The sequence below is a fragment of the Carassius carassius genome, chromosome 50 (genome assembly GCF_963082965.1).
Source record: "Carassius carassius chromosome 50, fCarCar2.1, whole genome shotgun sequence".
In the NCBI taxonomy this organism is placed as follows: Eukaryota; Metazoa; Chordata; class Actinopteri; order Cypriniformes; family Cyprinidae; genus Carassius; species Carassius carassius.
The window spans coordinates 13,094,576-13,111,515 of record NC_081804.1 but is presented as its reverse complement, the minus strand read 5'-3'; the positions used below and the strand labels follow the sequence as shown (position 1 = coordinate 13,111,515).

General features: G+C 37.1%; 2 protein-coding genes across 2 annotated transcripts in view; one reads left to right on the top strand and one right to left on the bottom strand.

Annotated features, from left to right (window-relative positions):
* LOC132133015 (talin-2-like) overlaps positions 1-7,894 on the bottom strand; it is a 178,300-nt gene extending 170,406 nt beyond the window's left edge. Inside the window, exon 1 of the mRNA XM_059545669.1 lies at positions 7,688-7,894. The gene's annotated coding sequence lies outside the window, so the exon portion shown is untranslated. The remainder of the gene's footprint in view (positions 1-7,687) is intronic.
* A 4,085-nt stretch (positions 7,895-11,979) lies between these two features.
* LOC132133168 (C2 calcium-dependent domain-containing protein 4C-like) lies at positions 11,980-13,812 on the top strand. The gene is made up of 2 exons (XM_059545910.1): positions 11,980-12,140; positions 12,265-13,812. The coding sequence occupies exon 2, from the start codon at positions 12,296-12,298 to the stop codon at positions 13,670-13,672; it is 1,377 nt and encodes a 458-aa protein (XP_059401893.1). The 5' UTR covers positions 11,980-12,140; positions 12,265-12,295; the 3' UTR covers positions 13,673-13,812.
* The last annotated feature ends 3,128 nt before the right edge of the window (positions 13,813-16,940 follow it).

Below are 16,940 nucleotides of genomic sequence, written 5' to 3'. Positions count from 1 at the left end.
ACCTTTATAATCCCCAAGTACTAAGGCCTACAGGCCTATTTTAGAGTATTAGTTTATTCTTAAAATGCTAACAGCAGATTAGCCAACCATCCACAACAGTCAAACAACGACCTCCTGCCTTTTCACTATTTCATTTTTGGAGGACAGCCCAAATATCCCAAGACATAATGGCCCAATGTAATCCAAAGCCATTTGATAATGATCCCCCTTAACAGCAGGCCCATGATCCAGCCAAAAAAAAACACATTTAGAAAGCATTATTTTAATTACGCTCTCTCTGTGGAAAATATATAGGGAGAATCTACAAGAGGTAAGCTGCTATGACTCACATAAATTACCCAATCATATTACCTCATACCAGCTTCAGAGAAGTTTAGAATAAAGTTGGTTGCTGCTCCAGGTTTTTACAGCATCTTGAAAGTGCTGCTTTCAGTGTACTTTGTCTCAATCAATCAATACATTATTAATGGGGCGCCACAGAATTCGTTAGTCAGATTAAAAGAAAATGCTCAGACTTTGCATTCATGCAACAGTTCTCTGAGCTCCTGTCTGATCTTGAATAACACCCACTACATGAATCAAACCATCATTTCTAACATTCAGAAAGCTCTATTTACTGAATTGCCAATAAATCAAAGCATGAGGTCACCAGGAGTATGAAACCTATTGGGCAATAAGCAAAACACGGATGCTTTGAGATTGTGCTTTTCTAACAAGAAACGCGAGGAATCCTAGGGATGCCCAAAATATAATATTTTCAACATAGAAAAGTTGGTAGGTTGTTTTGTAAAATAATGGTGGTGTAAGTCTGTTTAGACTAGGCCTGCACGATGTGTTGTTTAAGCATCGATATCCAGTGTACGAATCCACGATAGTCACATCGCAGGATGTGCGATGTAGGCTGTCATAGTTGATCCGTTATTCATTAACTGTATGGGCCAGCTGCTCCCCGGCCCTTGACGAAAGTGATTTGCGGATTAATTGCACAGTTTAACCAACATAGAGTGAATGAGTGAGAGAGAGCGCGAGAAAGAGAGCGCTGCACGAAAGAGAGAGAGAGAGAGAGAGAGAGCGCACGCGCGAGATAGAGAGAGAGCGCGAGAAAGCGCGCGCGCGCGAGAGAGAGAGACAGAGGGAGAGAGAGCGCGCGAGAGAGAGAGAGCGAGATAGAGAGAGCGTGAGAGAGAGAGAGACAGAGGGAGAGAGAGAGAGAGAGAGACAGAGGGAGAGAGAGAGAGAGCACGAGAAAGAGAGCGCTGTGCAAGAGAGAGAGAGAGCACGAGAGAGGTGCGCGTGAGAGAGAGTGCGAGACCGTCTTCAAACAACACAAGCACTGTCTTGCTCTCTCTCCCTCGTGCATATTAATCAATTGACACGATGGTGTAGATGTTTAAATCATTTAAAATGATAATGTAAGTGTGCTCACCCCATTTTTGTTTGTAAGAAAAAATTTGAATAGATTTCATATCGCAATATATATCGCAGAAAAATAAAATATCGCAATGTAATTTTTTCCCAATATCGTGCAGCCCTAGTTTAGACTATTGTTAACCTGAGACAGTATCAATGGTGACATGAATAGCGACACCCTATGAATATGTAGACATACAGTAATAGCAATTCTTTAATGGAGACAAACTTAAAGATGCATTTTCTAAACCTCGAACCGATAGTGGATTTTGCCGATAGCGATAGCTAGGTTGGACCACACTGGCCCATACCGATTAATTAACCGATAGTTTGTAAAATGGATACTGAGCAAAAACTAAATAGTGCTTTATTTAAAAAAAAAAAACATCACAGAACCATACTAGTAGTAGTATTAATAATAGTAATAATAACAATAATAATAATAATACTAGTAAATGCTCAAATTACCACACTCTTTAAATGTATAAACAAAGGCCATAGCATCACAATCATACCAGCAAAATGTATATTCTTCACACTTGAACTGCTTCTATTCTAGAACACTTAATGATTATCTAATCAAAATAAAAGAGCAGCGCTGAGTCTAGGAGAACTCACCAGTATCGCACATACTCCGGACTCGTCGCGTTCAACTCTAGCAGCGCTCTAAAACAGTTTATACTACGGGGCCGTAGAATGCTTGAATCTGACTGGCTGACGAACGTTCTGAGGTGTGCAATTATTTTCTGGGAAACGCACGGCGAACGTAATTCTAGGCAGCTCTCCTGACCGCATTACAGTTCCATATCACTTCGCATAGTTAACAGTAATAACGGTCACGCAGTTTGCACAAAAAGCTACTGTCAGCGCTGCCCTGACAATTTTATCAGTTAGCCTATATAGTGAAACGTTAACAACTTAAAGGCTACACATGACATTACTCACTAGCGTTGTAACAACAGCTCTGTTTACAGACGCTGCAGCAGAAGAGTGTTTAGAGAAGCACAGAGGTAACGTTAGCCTAATTCACACAAGCTCCGCTTCGCGTCATGACCACATCACCACCTCGGGTGTGCATTAATTTTATAATAATTCAACGGCCTGTCGCCAATTATTCCTTACTTATTTACTCACCAAACGGACACGTTTACTTCAAGAATGAACAATGCGGCATAGATAAGTTTGAAGTTCAGTGTTTAAAAAAAACGGAGCAAATGGAAAGAGCAATCTATATTATAGCTCTATAAATGAAACATACAGACTTTATTAGAGCCACAGAAAGACAAACATTTTGATGAAATGCTCAATATACAATTATGTACATTAACAATTCGGGGTGAATATATCACTATATGAATTGCACGGCAGGATTTTCTGACAGCTGCATTTTAATCCGGGTCTGAATTTTCTCACTCTGTTCAGCGTGCAGCATCACGTGTCTAAAGAAATAACACATGCTGCCACTGATTTCAACCACTAGAGGCCGCTCTCGCACTAATGAAAACAGATCCTTCTCAGCCGTTCCAACAATGGATGCCACCAGAAAAACTATCGGCATGGATTTTTGCAGATTACCCATTGTTCCAGCAATCAACTATTGGTGCCGATTAATCGGCAAAACCGATACATCGGTTGATCTCTAGCATTTTCTAAGAGTATAGTGTAAACTGTTTAAATCGCAGCTAGCTTGATAGCTAGCATGCTAAAAAGATCAAAACAAAAAATTAAACCCCTATTTCACATACCACCAGCACAGAAATTGCAATATCTTGTATGAAATATTTCATTTTATTTGTTTCTTGGACCATCAAGAGTCAAAGCCAGCCTTCCTTTCAGCTGATTGTTTCTTCCTTCATTTTATTCCCATTTTGTCCTCTACGTGTGGGGTCACTGGTGCCATGGATTTTATCAGATGTAGCTGGCAAGCCAAAAGCTGCATCCCAGATTGTGACACTTAGAGGGAGAGCTAATTATAACCTCAGATATGGGATATACAGCCAGAGGAAAGCAGGTGTTGTTTTTTTTAAGTTTCATAACTTGAATAAGATTTCAGTTTAATGCTAAGAGCATGGCCAACTATAATTTCAAGCATGGTTTCATACAATTCACTTGGCAAATTGACCAGTTTTTGAAAACCAACAGCAAGAATATGGATGTAATTGAACAATCTATACACTAAACACATTCGATGTGGTTATACAAGCAATTCTGAGGGATATAAATAATAGGAAACTTGTTTTTTCCAAGATACATTGATGCTCACTACATCTTTACATCACCCAGCTGAAAAAAAGAGCCTGAACATAATCAATACATATAATGAGCTATAACCTTTACCATCAAGCTCTCTGTCCATTAATCATGCATTTTAATTCCCATCGTGCCCTTTCATCACAAAAACACACATCCTTTCTCTTGTGTCAGATAAAGTTAGAGTACCTGAGGCCTTTCCACCAGTCAGACTTCATAAATCAGAAGGATGTAACCAAATTAGACTGTATAAAGGAATAATGCTCATGGATGAATTGATATTAAAATTATGGCAGATACTGATAGGACAATGATTTTTTTTGATATTATGGCCGAATTGAAATTATTTCTTCATTTTTCATGAATAAAGTAACATTAAAACGTGAAAAACTGAAATAATAATTTTAAAAGCTATGAACTGTATGCATCAATGTACATTAAGAGATTTTCTAAAGATTACATTAATTGGTGTTAACTAATTAAATTAAGTGTTTTTTTAAGATTAACTTAGTTAATCTAGTTAGTGTTAGATGATGCAACGGTATTCTAAATGTAAAAGTAGGAGAAATGAGCACGAATTAAATATCCAATACTAGCCAATAGCAAAAAAATTTAAATTAAATTAAAGTGAACTTTTCCTGTAAGAATCATTCAAGAAATCTGTTCAAATCTTAGAACAATCAATCTGAATAAATATTTTATCCGTTATGACTTAGAAATTACATATCAAGTCATAAACATATCAATTATACAAGATTATATAATATTCCTTAAAGTCTCCTTAAGAACAAAATATAATATTCAAAGTTCAGCAGCTTGACCTCATATGACTGTGACAAAGCCCAGCGCCTACAGAAACATTCCTTTTTCCTGTCAAACAGCAGTGCTAATTTCCTTTTCCTTGCAGTAGTGATGGCAGCCTCCCTCAGTGCATCATCTGACACAGATTCAAAAAACTGCAATGCAATTTATGCTAAATAAATGCAAAAGTAAATGCATTCCAGGTCATCACAAACTTAATCGTTTTTAATAAAGCACTTAAGATTGATTGACAATGTTAATAGATAGATAAAACTAGGTCAAAGTGCATATTATTTGTGTCACAGTCACACTGCACATGCCATCCTGCCTCATGCAACTCTGTTCATGTGCACTTGATAATGGTGAAAAAGAAAAGGAAATGCACTTTTAATTATTCGGATTACATTTAAACTGTATTGATCGCACCAAAAGTTCAAATCCACATCTACTGATCTGGCTTAAACTGATTATGCCAAACAGGAAAACATGATCATCTTTCCTAGTTCAGTCTCTTACAAATGAATATTCACCACTCTAACATGACGTACATTCATTCATTGTGAGCAGTCATGTCTTTGAACTACAGTAAGGATTCCAAGGGGTGTGGCGCTGCACTGGAGGAAAACACTGATTTCTTCAAAGAGCCTGAACTGCTTTATATGGATATGACTTCCACACAGTCCATATATCCATTTATATGTGATTACCTGAGATAATAATCCATTTCAGGCTATTAACCGTCGAGAAGACTGCCATTGAAGTGCACATAGAGTGTGATGCTTTGATATTGCTTACTGAAAAACAGAGGTGCGTGTTACTCTAAAGCAAACATGAATACATTATGTTGTAGGCAAGAATGCATTTTGTAGTCAGGATTCAATGCATCATCTTGTGATAGATTTGTTACCTGCCTAGCTTTCCTTATAATTTTTGTTATAATGCTATAGCAATCAAGCAGCTATTGGACTAATATGACAGTTTAATAAAACGGCAGGTACAATTAATCTACAGATTACCAAGAGCCATGTTCTTGATACAACAGTACAGCTTCAAGACACGCATTCAGTCACTGATATTAGATACAAATTTTAAAAAACCCTACCAAATTCATCATACATGTAGTCTTTTTTTAATTCAACATGGCCACTTGAAGCAGATGAAATATCAAGGACATGGTCTATTTTACTAAAAAGGAAATCTAAAAATCCCTAAATATGTAATTTTGAAGATCGCAACTACACTGAGTTAAGTTGGGATTTTTCCTTTATTTTATTGAGTCTTATTAAAAAACTATGTTTTTATTGTCATTTCATTTGTTTAGTTTGTTTTCAGTTTGGTTTAAATTATGATTATATAAAAAACGTAAATAGTGTAAAGAATAAAAGAGATTAAACTACATAATTAGATTAACTAAATAAAATCGAATAGTACAGTACTATAGTAGAACTAACATAGATTGATAAAATAAAATTAAAAACAGAACTATATAAATAAATTCATTACAATTAAATAAACAAACAAACATCTAAATTATTTTAGTGAGTAGAAACAATATCAATGTAACAATGGAAGCTAAAAACTTAAAATATTTTATAAATAATAAATGTTTTTTTTTTCACAGTATAAATTGGGTCTTTTGACATGATAATACATAGCTGCGTTTTACATTTTATGACGTGGTCCCTGGCATGAGGATGGCAATAAAAGAAAATATTTAAACACCCTGATTTAAATCATAAAATTAATAATTGTAAACCTCAAATATACTTGCAGTTTCATTAAAAACACAATTAATCACCGTTTTTTAATACCTTTTCTTAAAACTAAATGTGATATATATATATATATATGCGTGTGTGTGTGTTTGTGTGTGTGTGTGTGTGTGTGTGTGTTATTATTAAGCCTAACATTTATTTTATTCTCTATTAAAGCAACTTACCTTTTGCCCAGTCAGTCAAATTCTGGGTTCCCTCAAAAATGTTCTTACCCAATCAGCTCGCTCAGCAGTTTTTGACTCATCACGAATCGAACATGTTCGAATCAAAAGGTTCTGTTAAAGAGTCAGTGAGAAGTTAACTAGGGTCATGCAAGAGGGTCTGGCTGCAGACTTGCACTCTCAGACACTTGCACTTCCGCTAGTGACATCACTTGCAGTCTTTATTTTTTTATTTTGTCAAACTGTTTGTTTGAATCTCTCAACATTTTACAACAGTAGCCAGGTGGTGAAGACAAGAAAAAATAAATAAATTACAATGTCACTTGCAATCGCTACTTGCACTCTCCGCTACCTGTGACGTCACTTGCAATCAACACAAATCGTGCGTGTTAATAAAAATAAAAAAATAAAGACTGCAAGTGATGTCACTAGGGGAAGTGAAATGGTCTGAGAGTGCAAGTCTGGGAGTGCAAGTACAAGTCGGTAGCCAGACTCTTCTCGGGTCATGTTCTATGAAAACGCCATGAATTTGAACGGAGCGTCAGACTAACGTACTACTCTTAGTATTTATGTGATGTACAGTAAATATACAGCATAAATAATAACAACGATATGCTATTCTATTTCAAAGTCAATCACGGTTCTGGGTTCAGTAAGTCGTTGAGTTGTAGATACGAGAGGCGCTCGGACTGACTCGTTTCGATCAGTTTTGTGAACCGGTTCAGTGAAAAGATCCGAATAAAAAAAGGGTTTGTTCTCATCGCTACATTTAAGTCATTTGCTAACAGCTTGCGTTGGCACCTTACATGTAAATAGGCCGTATATCATTTCCAAAGATATCCATCCATCATCTGGGAGAGGGAGGTTACGCGACCCCGTTCCTCGATGTCAATACCAACGCAAAATCAGCGTGACTTCTAACAATATATCCAGAAAACTGTGTCAAGCAACTCCACATCCACTGAGAATAGCTGAAATTATCCTTACGAGAATAACATATTTAAAAATGTAAACAAGCGAAATTATGACACATTATCAATTTGCACGGTAAATCCACTCACATGCGAGAAAGAATAAATGACTGCCATCAATTTCACTGACAGACTGCAGAATTCAAACAGCACGCCGCACGAGATTCAACACCGCCCATTCATTCGGCTCCATCATAACATGTCCACCATAAATCAAACCAAAGCGGCTCGAACTCCGAGCGAAAGAGAAACTACGCGTGCGATGCCTCAAAACGACTCATTTGCAAATAAGAAAAGGGGAAATAACAAGATTTCTTACCTGAAAGGCAGCACGCGCTCTCGTGCGCGAGAGATGATTGAGTTGATTTAGAGGCAGCGCGAGCTGAGCTGCGGTCCTGCCTCTGGAACACGAAGCCCCGCCCTCTTGTTACTAGGGTCCCCCATCGAGGCGATAGGATGTTGAGATAAATCCTTTATCTGAAGTGCGATTATCGAAAGATTCGTTGCCTACTATATTAAACTACTGGCGTACATGCGCGCAATTGTGTGTGTACGCGCGCGCAACTAAACATGGACCTTTAAATGTGCATAGTGAAGAAGCATGAATTATTGGCAGTATAGTGGCCAAAACCAAGATATCAAAATTCGTGTGAAATGTATCTACACGCCCGACACACACACAAACTGTAAAATCGATCTATGACTTTTTTTAAATATATACAAATTATTTAACTTAATGATAGCAAATTAATAATTATTACATTTAAAAACTAAACTATTTTACACAATATGTACAAAAATGTTTACACAATATATTTAAACAACCGTCTGTACATTTTAAAACTGTGAAAATAATGCTAAATATCTTCCATTTCTGTTTTCAGCGGATACTGATATTCCCAGAAAGGCCAAATATCAGTACATCTGCACTGAATATTATAAATTCAATGACAATATATAATAAATATGTTATACACAATGCAATTTATTTATATAAAATTATATAGTACAGTATATATTGATTTTGCTAGTATTTTAAACAATATGTACACAAACAAATAAATAAATAAAAGAGAGAGCCTACGCTCTAATTTAGAACTTTGGAAATAATGCAAAAATAATTTCCATTTCTGTTTTTAGCAGAACCAGACATTCTCAGAATGGCCAATAATCAGACAAATATCATTCTATCTGCACTCAAATTATCTTGAAACAATTTTTACTTTTGTTTTAAATTTTTTTTTATAATAATTACATAGTAATTAAGTAACACAGAATTAAACATGAAATTTTGAAGCACAAATACTTTTTTTTTAATAAAAAGACTGAAACAGTATTTTTAGTAAAACTTACTCTCAATCAAATTTGCTTTATAAATTAAAAAATGTTTTTACAGTGTGTACAATTTTCACTTTTGTTTTAATTTAAAAAAAAAATAATTACATAGAAATGGCAAGTAACACAGAATTAAACATGAAATTTTGAAGCAAAAATACATTTTTATTTTTTTTTAATAAAAAGACTGAAACAGTATTTTTTGTAAAACATACTCTCAATCAAATTTGCTTTATAAATTAAAAAATGTTTTTACAGTGTGTACTAATCAAAATGTGTATTACTGATATACATATATATCATATACAGTATTATATATTGCGTGTTATTACCTAGTGATACCTTTTTTATGTCTCCATTAATGAGGCTAGATATACATTGTACATTGCACAATATACATTGTGTCAGTCTGAGATAATGTATCTCATATGCATAATATTTCACTTAAAATTTGAGTGTTGCTTTTACAACTTAAATGTAGAAAATAGGCTGGGAGTCTCACTTTCAGAGAGATGCTCTGGTTCAGTATGTTAGAGATACTCAGAGAGAGCTGTCATCAAACATTTATAGGCCGGTCCCTGAAGACTTCACAGACGTCTGTCTGCAGTCTGTCTTGTACATAGTGTGACCTTTATTGCAGCGACCGGTCTGGGACGTTATGAAGTATGTATTGAGTATTTCTCCTGAAGCATATGGTCACATATAAGCTCTGATTTGGTTTCCGTTGGTCTTTGTGTGTGTGTGTGTGTGTGTGTGTGTGTGTGTGTGCGTGCGTGTGTGTGTGCACGCTGTAGCTCATCTGGAATAGTGGCTGTAACTGATAGTGTTGTTGTGGTGATGGAGCTTGAACTGCTGCTTGTGTACATGATGAATATGCAAGCACTGCTAATGAGGCTAATAGAGCAGAAAATGAGATGTCTTATTAGAGGTTATGTACTGTAAAATGCAAAAAAGAAAGAATTAAAAGGTGTGTGGGTAGTACTCGCAGATGGACCAAAGGAAAACACCAAGAACTCTATTTTTACAACACTGTCCACCAGCATCCCATATATAATTTCAGTTAATTATATTGCCTATACATACATAAAAATATTTATTGTTGTTTCTTTTGCTAAATATAATGTGTATCAACTAAAAAAAAGGAAATGTAACTGAAGCAGTCATCAACAATCATCAGTGCAGTCAGCTAACCTTCGTGCCCCTGTGACCTCAAAGTGTCATTTGATGGATAAGCTTTGAACACCATAACTGACAGTATGCTGTCCTCTAGTGTTCACACTAAATTCCACAGTTTTCAAGCATGGCACTGTTTTCCATACTATATATATATATGGTTAGAGGCCCTCTTTTCTTTAATGGGTTGTTTTTGAAGCAGTATAGTGAAACAGTTCTCACGGTGGTATTCAGAGGCCGCATTTAAAGGTGACCCTAAAACACATGATGTTCATTACAGGGTGACCCATGATAATCATTAAAACCAGCTGCTGCTCGCAGGCAAGGGACCCATTTTCTTCATATAAGAAAAACAGGAGGAACTGTGAATGATGTGTGGTGTTTAGAAATCTTCACTTTTCTCAGAAGTATGATGTTACGATGATCAAATTACAGTTTGCATAAAATGCACTGTATTTCAATCGGATTTCCTTAAATCCTACTTTTTGTTAAAGAAGATTTGTATTATGTGCACTGTGTATTTATTATTAAGCTAAAAAAGTACATTTAGATTACAGTTAAATATTTTTTTTAAATTCTAAACTTCCTATTTTCAATTTTAAAAAAAATCAAAAAAATTTTTTTTTGTTGATGCATGAAAATCGATTCATTTGAAGAATGATTAGTTAGTTTTTTGTGTGGCTATTTGGCCTAATGCTTTGCTGTCTTCACTCAAAGTGCACTAATTTTAAGAAAAAACACCAAACTGGTCTGGTATCAGCAGATGGTGACTTCTGCTGCGGTATATCACACAGTCATATTTATGTGGCAATTATTTCCTGTACAGCTGTTCATAATCTCTTAATGACTTCTAAGTGCTGTTTTAAAAACTTTTATCGGCATTGAAGCACTTGTTTACTTGATGCTTTTCAAACATTAAACTGCTGTTGAGGTATTAAATATTACTCCTTGTGATCACAACAGTTCTTAGAAACCATCAGAAAGGCATCACCACTCTCTGGGATCATTACGGCTATCCATCCTCTGATTCTCTAAGGTTACTGCAATAGCCCCCTTGAACTTTGACCATGAGCTAACAGTCAACAAAGACATAAATACGAAGCACGACGTCGTAGACAGCTGTAGTTTGAGAGATTTAAATCAGCTAGGCCTGCATGAAGGTACATACAACATGTCTGTTGGAATAAGACTAACATGATTTTACAGAGATGTGTGAATATTAGAGAACAGTATGACAAATCCAACATACATTTTCCTGCCACAAGAGGGCATCATTCAATTGTCTGATTTTATGCCTTTCAACATCTTGCCAACATAGCGTTCTTCTAAAATTCTGTATTTTCTTATATAATTTCATGATCTTTTGCATCATCAGGTCATTAAGCATAATCATTGTGAGATTGTGCACGTAAACATTTATTTTGAGGATGAAAAAATGAAATAAATGAGAATGTTGACAACTAGCATGTCTGCTAGTGCTAGGACTAACCAACAGTTCAGCCAATATTAATATCTGTATGAAATAAATATAAAAATAGCAAAAAACATTTAATTATAAATTATTTGTCTTACACCGATCATTCAATCAGCATGCCCCTTTCCATTAGAGTTTTATAGGATGTAACTAGGTGCCTAGGTTGAGCATGAATGAGTGTTTGTAAGCTCAGTAAATTTGCTTTAGACCTTTATATTTGCTGACCTAGATACCTCAAAGGCTGTATTCCGTCATTGGTATATCCAGTATTGTCGTCTTTGCATCACAAAAAGCCAGAGGAATTTGGATTTGCATCATTTTAAATGATCATTAACCTATAACCCACATCTAATATCACAATTCTCACACAGAGTAATGGAAAGTCAAACACACAAATGCCTTTGTTTTATCAACCAAATGTGTTGAATTTCATTGCAATTTGCTTATCAGACTGGCCTTTAGCTTTGCCAGCGTTGGGTTGCTTAGATTGAAGTAGAGTGACTTGTGAGTTTCTATAGGAACCAGTAGCCTTGAAAGAAGGGCTGCCCTCTTTCACCACTCGAGGGTGTGTTCGAATAGCCCTTCTACCCGCCCACAGTGCTGTTCTATAAAAGGCCAAGAGCCCTTCGCATTAGTCATAAAGACGAGCTTGTCTAACAGGAGATAGTCTGAGCCTGCTGGTTAAAGAGTCTCAGCTATCACCCTAAAGATCCTGTTTAATACAGCGTGTAGAACAAAGTCCTGTCTGAGCAGACGCTTGAGACCTCCACTGGAGAACCAGGTACACAAGGTAAGCAGCATTCAAAATGTTTCAGTTACATGACACAAACTTAATTACAGCACAATTTTGGAATAAAACTAAGTGGAACAGTACTTGTGCAGACTTATAACTGCAGAAATTTCCACTTTTGCAGTGTTTCTACTCTGAGTCCAGACAGAATTCCCATGTGGGTTGTAGAGAAGATCCGAGTGTCCGTCGAGAGGACCAACCTGCCACTTCCCATAACGGAATACAGCTTCAGAATCGGAGACATCATGTTTGGAGACAAGTCATCCATTGACAAAGCCAAGAAAGTCTTGCTGTGTCCTAACATCATTACCCCGGACACTATCCCGGAGTTCTGCATTCCCCGCAAGATTTCAACTCAGGTGGAGGGCAAGAGTATAGAGCAAGGGAGGCTGGCTCCATGTATCCGAGTGTTTCCATGTGAGAAGGGAAGTCCAAAGAGAGAGGTCATTGTCAAAGAGCTTCCCAATAACCATATAATCCAGGTTGAGAGTGTTGATGATGGGCCATTTGACAATGCCTGTAGTGATGAGGAAACCACCAATGCTGATCCTCAAAGCCAGGCTGCACTTTCCCTGCCTCACTTAGCTAAAGCTCAAACCTGCTATGGCTTTTGCACTTTGCTGGAAAGTCCCCACACTAGGAGAAAGGAGTCCCTCTTCCACAATGACCCTAACTCGAGTGGAATCCCCTTGATTCCTCCCCGGAGTAGATCGAGCACTTGCTCCAAATCTTCCCTGACAGCTTCTCCCATCTTGCCAGCTTCATCCTCCCATTCTTCCTTCAGCCTGAACACTATTACTTCCAGACTTTCTCCAAAAGGCTTCACCCTGCACCGACAGGGAACTCTAGATAGCGATACTACTTCCTCAGCAGAATCCTCCCCTTTTAGTTCTCCTCTCCTAAACAGATGCCCGCAAAAACCTTCTCTCCTGAAAGCACTTAACCATGAGAAACTACTCAACTACCGCAACCTCCGGAAGGTTGCCATGCCCAGAAACAATTCCCTGTCAACGGATGAGGGTAGTTCCACAGACAACAGCCCCAGCATCATGAGGAGAGCATCTGAAGTCCTTGTTGAACCTCTACCGTGTGGGTTCAGCTTGGCACCTCCAGCTATCTTCCCCATGGACTTGGTTCTGCACCGGGAGAGGGTGATGAAGGAGAATCTGGTGCCTGTAGGAAGGGATGGGACCTTGCGCCTTTCGGCAGAGTACTGCCCTGAAAACCAGAGACTGCGTGTTCGCCTCATAAGTGCGGAAGGCCTCTACGCTCTGTCGGTGGACCCTAAGAGCATCAACTGCAGCGTCAGCCTCTCTCTCATGCCTGGAAAAGTCCAGAAACAGCGCAGCACTGTCATTAGGAAGAGCCGCAATCCGATCTTTAATGAGGACTTTTTCTTTGACAGCATATCAGAAGAAGATCTCTGCCAGAGGTCGCTTCGATTCAAGGTTGTTAACAAGATGTCCACCATGAAAAGAGACTATATTCTGGGCAACTGTGATCTTCCTCTTACTAGCATTGTCACATTATAAATCCAACTGATCCAAATTGCTTAATTTATTGTGTGGGAGTGTGTGCATGCATGTATTTGTATGTATTATGTAACGTGTTATTTATTGCCAAATCTGTTTATCTGCCAAAGACTTCTTTTTTTATTAAACAACAAAAACTATATCAGTCTTGTGGTCTTTTGTTCTTGACGGAAAGCATCATTTTAAGAATCCGGTCAACAAATAATCTTTTATTCATGAGAACAGCTGTGACTGAATCAAAGTACCGCAGTCTTAAAGCTTTCGTAATGGACTCTGGTTTTTCTTGTCTCATTTTGAGCGGCTTGATTGCCACTTCACTCTGACATGTACTGTAGCTGTTTACATGATTTACATGATTTTTAAATACAATATACAAATTGATTAAATTGATAGAGAAAACACTGAACAATCACTCTTGCGGCAGACAAAAACATATTTGTATCAGTCCGAAAATGAGGCTGCTGTTTTATCTACTACCTTAGGCAAGATATAACTGGTAAGGTTAATCAATGGCTTCCATTTTTCCCCTCACAGAGGAATATTTTTAGGGTTAAAAGTTAGTGGGGTTACAGTAGCAGCACCTGTGAGATGTCAGTGATCCCTAAATGGTGGGGCTTACCATTCACTGATCTTTCACTGGAGAAGGTAAATAATAACATGTCGGCACTGATTGCAAAAGAACTCCCCTTCTCTGATTTCCTCTAAGCCTGTTGTTTCCTGCTGACCTTTGCAGGGATTATAAATACCTGGAGTAATTTGAGAAGGAGATGGCTCATTTTCATTAAATTAGCCCCCCCCCCCTTCAAACGGCTTGCTGCCTAGGCCAAGGCTTGCCACCTAGGCTAGCATTTTGCACAAGCAGAAGCAAGGTTATGACTTTCCACAGGTCTAGAACCAGTTAATCCCACTTAACTCTTGATCTTGACCTCTTCTGATTCCAGATCGATACGAAAGACTGATTTCTGAGTATACTGATAAATAAGTTTGGTTTTGGGTCGAAGAATAGTGGAATTCATTCTCACAAGCAGTTTGCACTTAATGAAGGCATTTAAAAGCCATTCAAAATTGCATAGAATTAGTTCAGTCATTAGTTAGCAGTCACAGAATACATACATCAGAACCGGGAATAATAACTGTTTTTGTCAAACTCGTTTGTCTCTGATCATTTAACTTTAGTGCGCTGTTTCCTGTGCAAAAGCACTTTGATCACATAACACCCTGAAGCACATGGGTTTGTCATGTGCTTCGCCGGCAGAACTGTCGCATTTATGCATGTGCAGGAATACCTGAAAACAAAAACGTGTACAGCCTGCTCTGGGTTATGCAGAAAGAGAGATATTAGTGGGAATGAATGAAAGAGGGAAGGCAGTCCTCTTAACATATACACGAAGAGCGTACATATCAATAACCATGAGAATATTCATAACATGCCTGACAGATGGTCATGGAGGACTGTTTGAATCATTTTATTAAGAATAATCTACAAAAATTTCAATAAAATGTATTTTGTTATTATTTAAAATGCTTTTAAAAAATGCAGTCCTAAACTAGATTTTTACATATTCTGAATAAACTTTGTTTGCCTGTGTAAAACATTCAATGCTAGGATGTTGTGGGTGGTTTCCAGGGTGTTGCTACAGTAGTTGCTAGGGTGTTCTAAGTGGTTGCTAGGGATGTTTCGGGTGGTTGCTAGGTGTAGTTCAGGTGCCTCTTTCAGTGTTTTTGTGACTTTTCATGTTTGTTTTATTGTCTGTCAGGCAAACATCAAAGTTTAATCAAGTCGACACATGTTAGTAAAATTGTATAATTATAATTCATTAAGTACCATAAATAACTACTGGAAATGCATGTAAAATCATTAAATATCAGCACAGATTTGCTATTTTCTTACTGCCACTGTGCAAAAAATTACACCCTGAATCATCCCTGGCTGTGACAACTGCACAAGTCCTCTACATAGAGATTTTACTTTATTCACGTTTTTTCCAGAAAGTCCAGGTTTACTCTATGGGGAAAAGAGAGAAAGAGCTGATGGTTGCTTTGGCAACTCCTTTCAGCATGGTTAGGCCCAACGTCTTGCCACGTTGAGCTCTGCACAGTTAGGCACTGTCAACAGCAATCGCTGCTATTTGTTTGGCCTTCCAGATGAATTAACTGTTCTTTTCTGAGCAGTTTTTGATTATTGTTCAGTAGTTATTATGTTCTCAAATCAAATTAAATTAAGCAGTTGATCTTTGAGCAATCAGCCTGGCCGAGCATATCTGCTTTGGCATCAGTCAAAGTAGATTTCATTATCCAGCCGCTTATTTAATGCGGAATTTCTCTCTTTGAAACCAGTGTTTGTGACAGGCAAAAACATTGGTTTGATCACATTACGTACTAAATACATTCACTGAATGTGTCTCTGCCTTGGCTTTTTAATGTCTCTTTGCTTGTATTTCCACTTAGCTAAGAGGCCCAAAGTACAGTTCTTACCTAAGCAGTCTATTTGTTAATAGTGTGGCTGGTAGTTTTTAGAGAAAGCAGACAGGACCATAAACTTATATTCTGGAGTGATGTGCATTGCTTTCAGCAGTGCTGATGTATCATTAAGAGCATCCGTTGCTATTTTAAGTTAGTTATATCTGTGGTTAATTATTAAGCAAAAAGCTCTTAGTCAGGCTCTTGGATGGGTGCTGTAAAGGACTGAGAAATGTGCATTGAAAATGCAAACTAAGACAAATATTAAAACATTTTGTCTGCCATTAGTTTTAAAGGTTAAAAGTTAAAAGTAAATGCATAATAATTTACAGCTCAACTGAATATTGTCACCACTACCATACACTATTCTAATCTCAGATAAAAACGAACAAAAAAACTTTCTTTTTGACCTTTGAAGGCTTAGAGTTACTAAATATGACTTTTTTCAAATTTATGTATTTTAATCATTTCTGTCATTTAAAAAAAAAAATTACAACATTTTGAAACTTACAACAACAACATTTACAACACTTTTGAAAATTCCTGAATATTTGTAGGTTTTGAGGCATTGTCTTAAAGTAATAATTCACCAAAAAATTACATTTTCCCACCCTCGGTCCATCCAAAATGTAGATACATTTCTTAGAACAGATTTGGAGAAATGTAGCATTACACTTCATCAGCAATGGATGCTCTGCAGTGAATGGGTGCCGTCAGAATGAGAGTCCAAACAGTTGATAAAAACATCACAGTAATCCACAAGTAATCCACACTACTTAGGTCAATCAGTTAACATCTTATGAAGTGA

Bases quoted from the DNA above. Each gene is read 5' to 3' on its own strand.
- LOC132133168 (XM_059545910.1), top strand. From the start codon at position 12,296: ATGTGGGTTGTAGAGAAGATCCGAGTGTCCGTCGAGAGGACCAACCTG.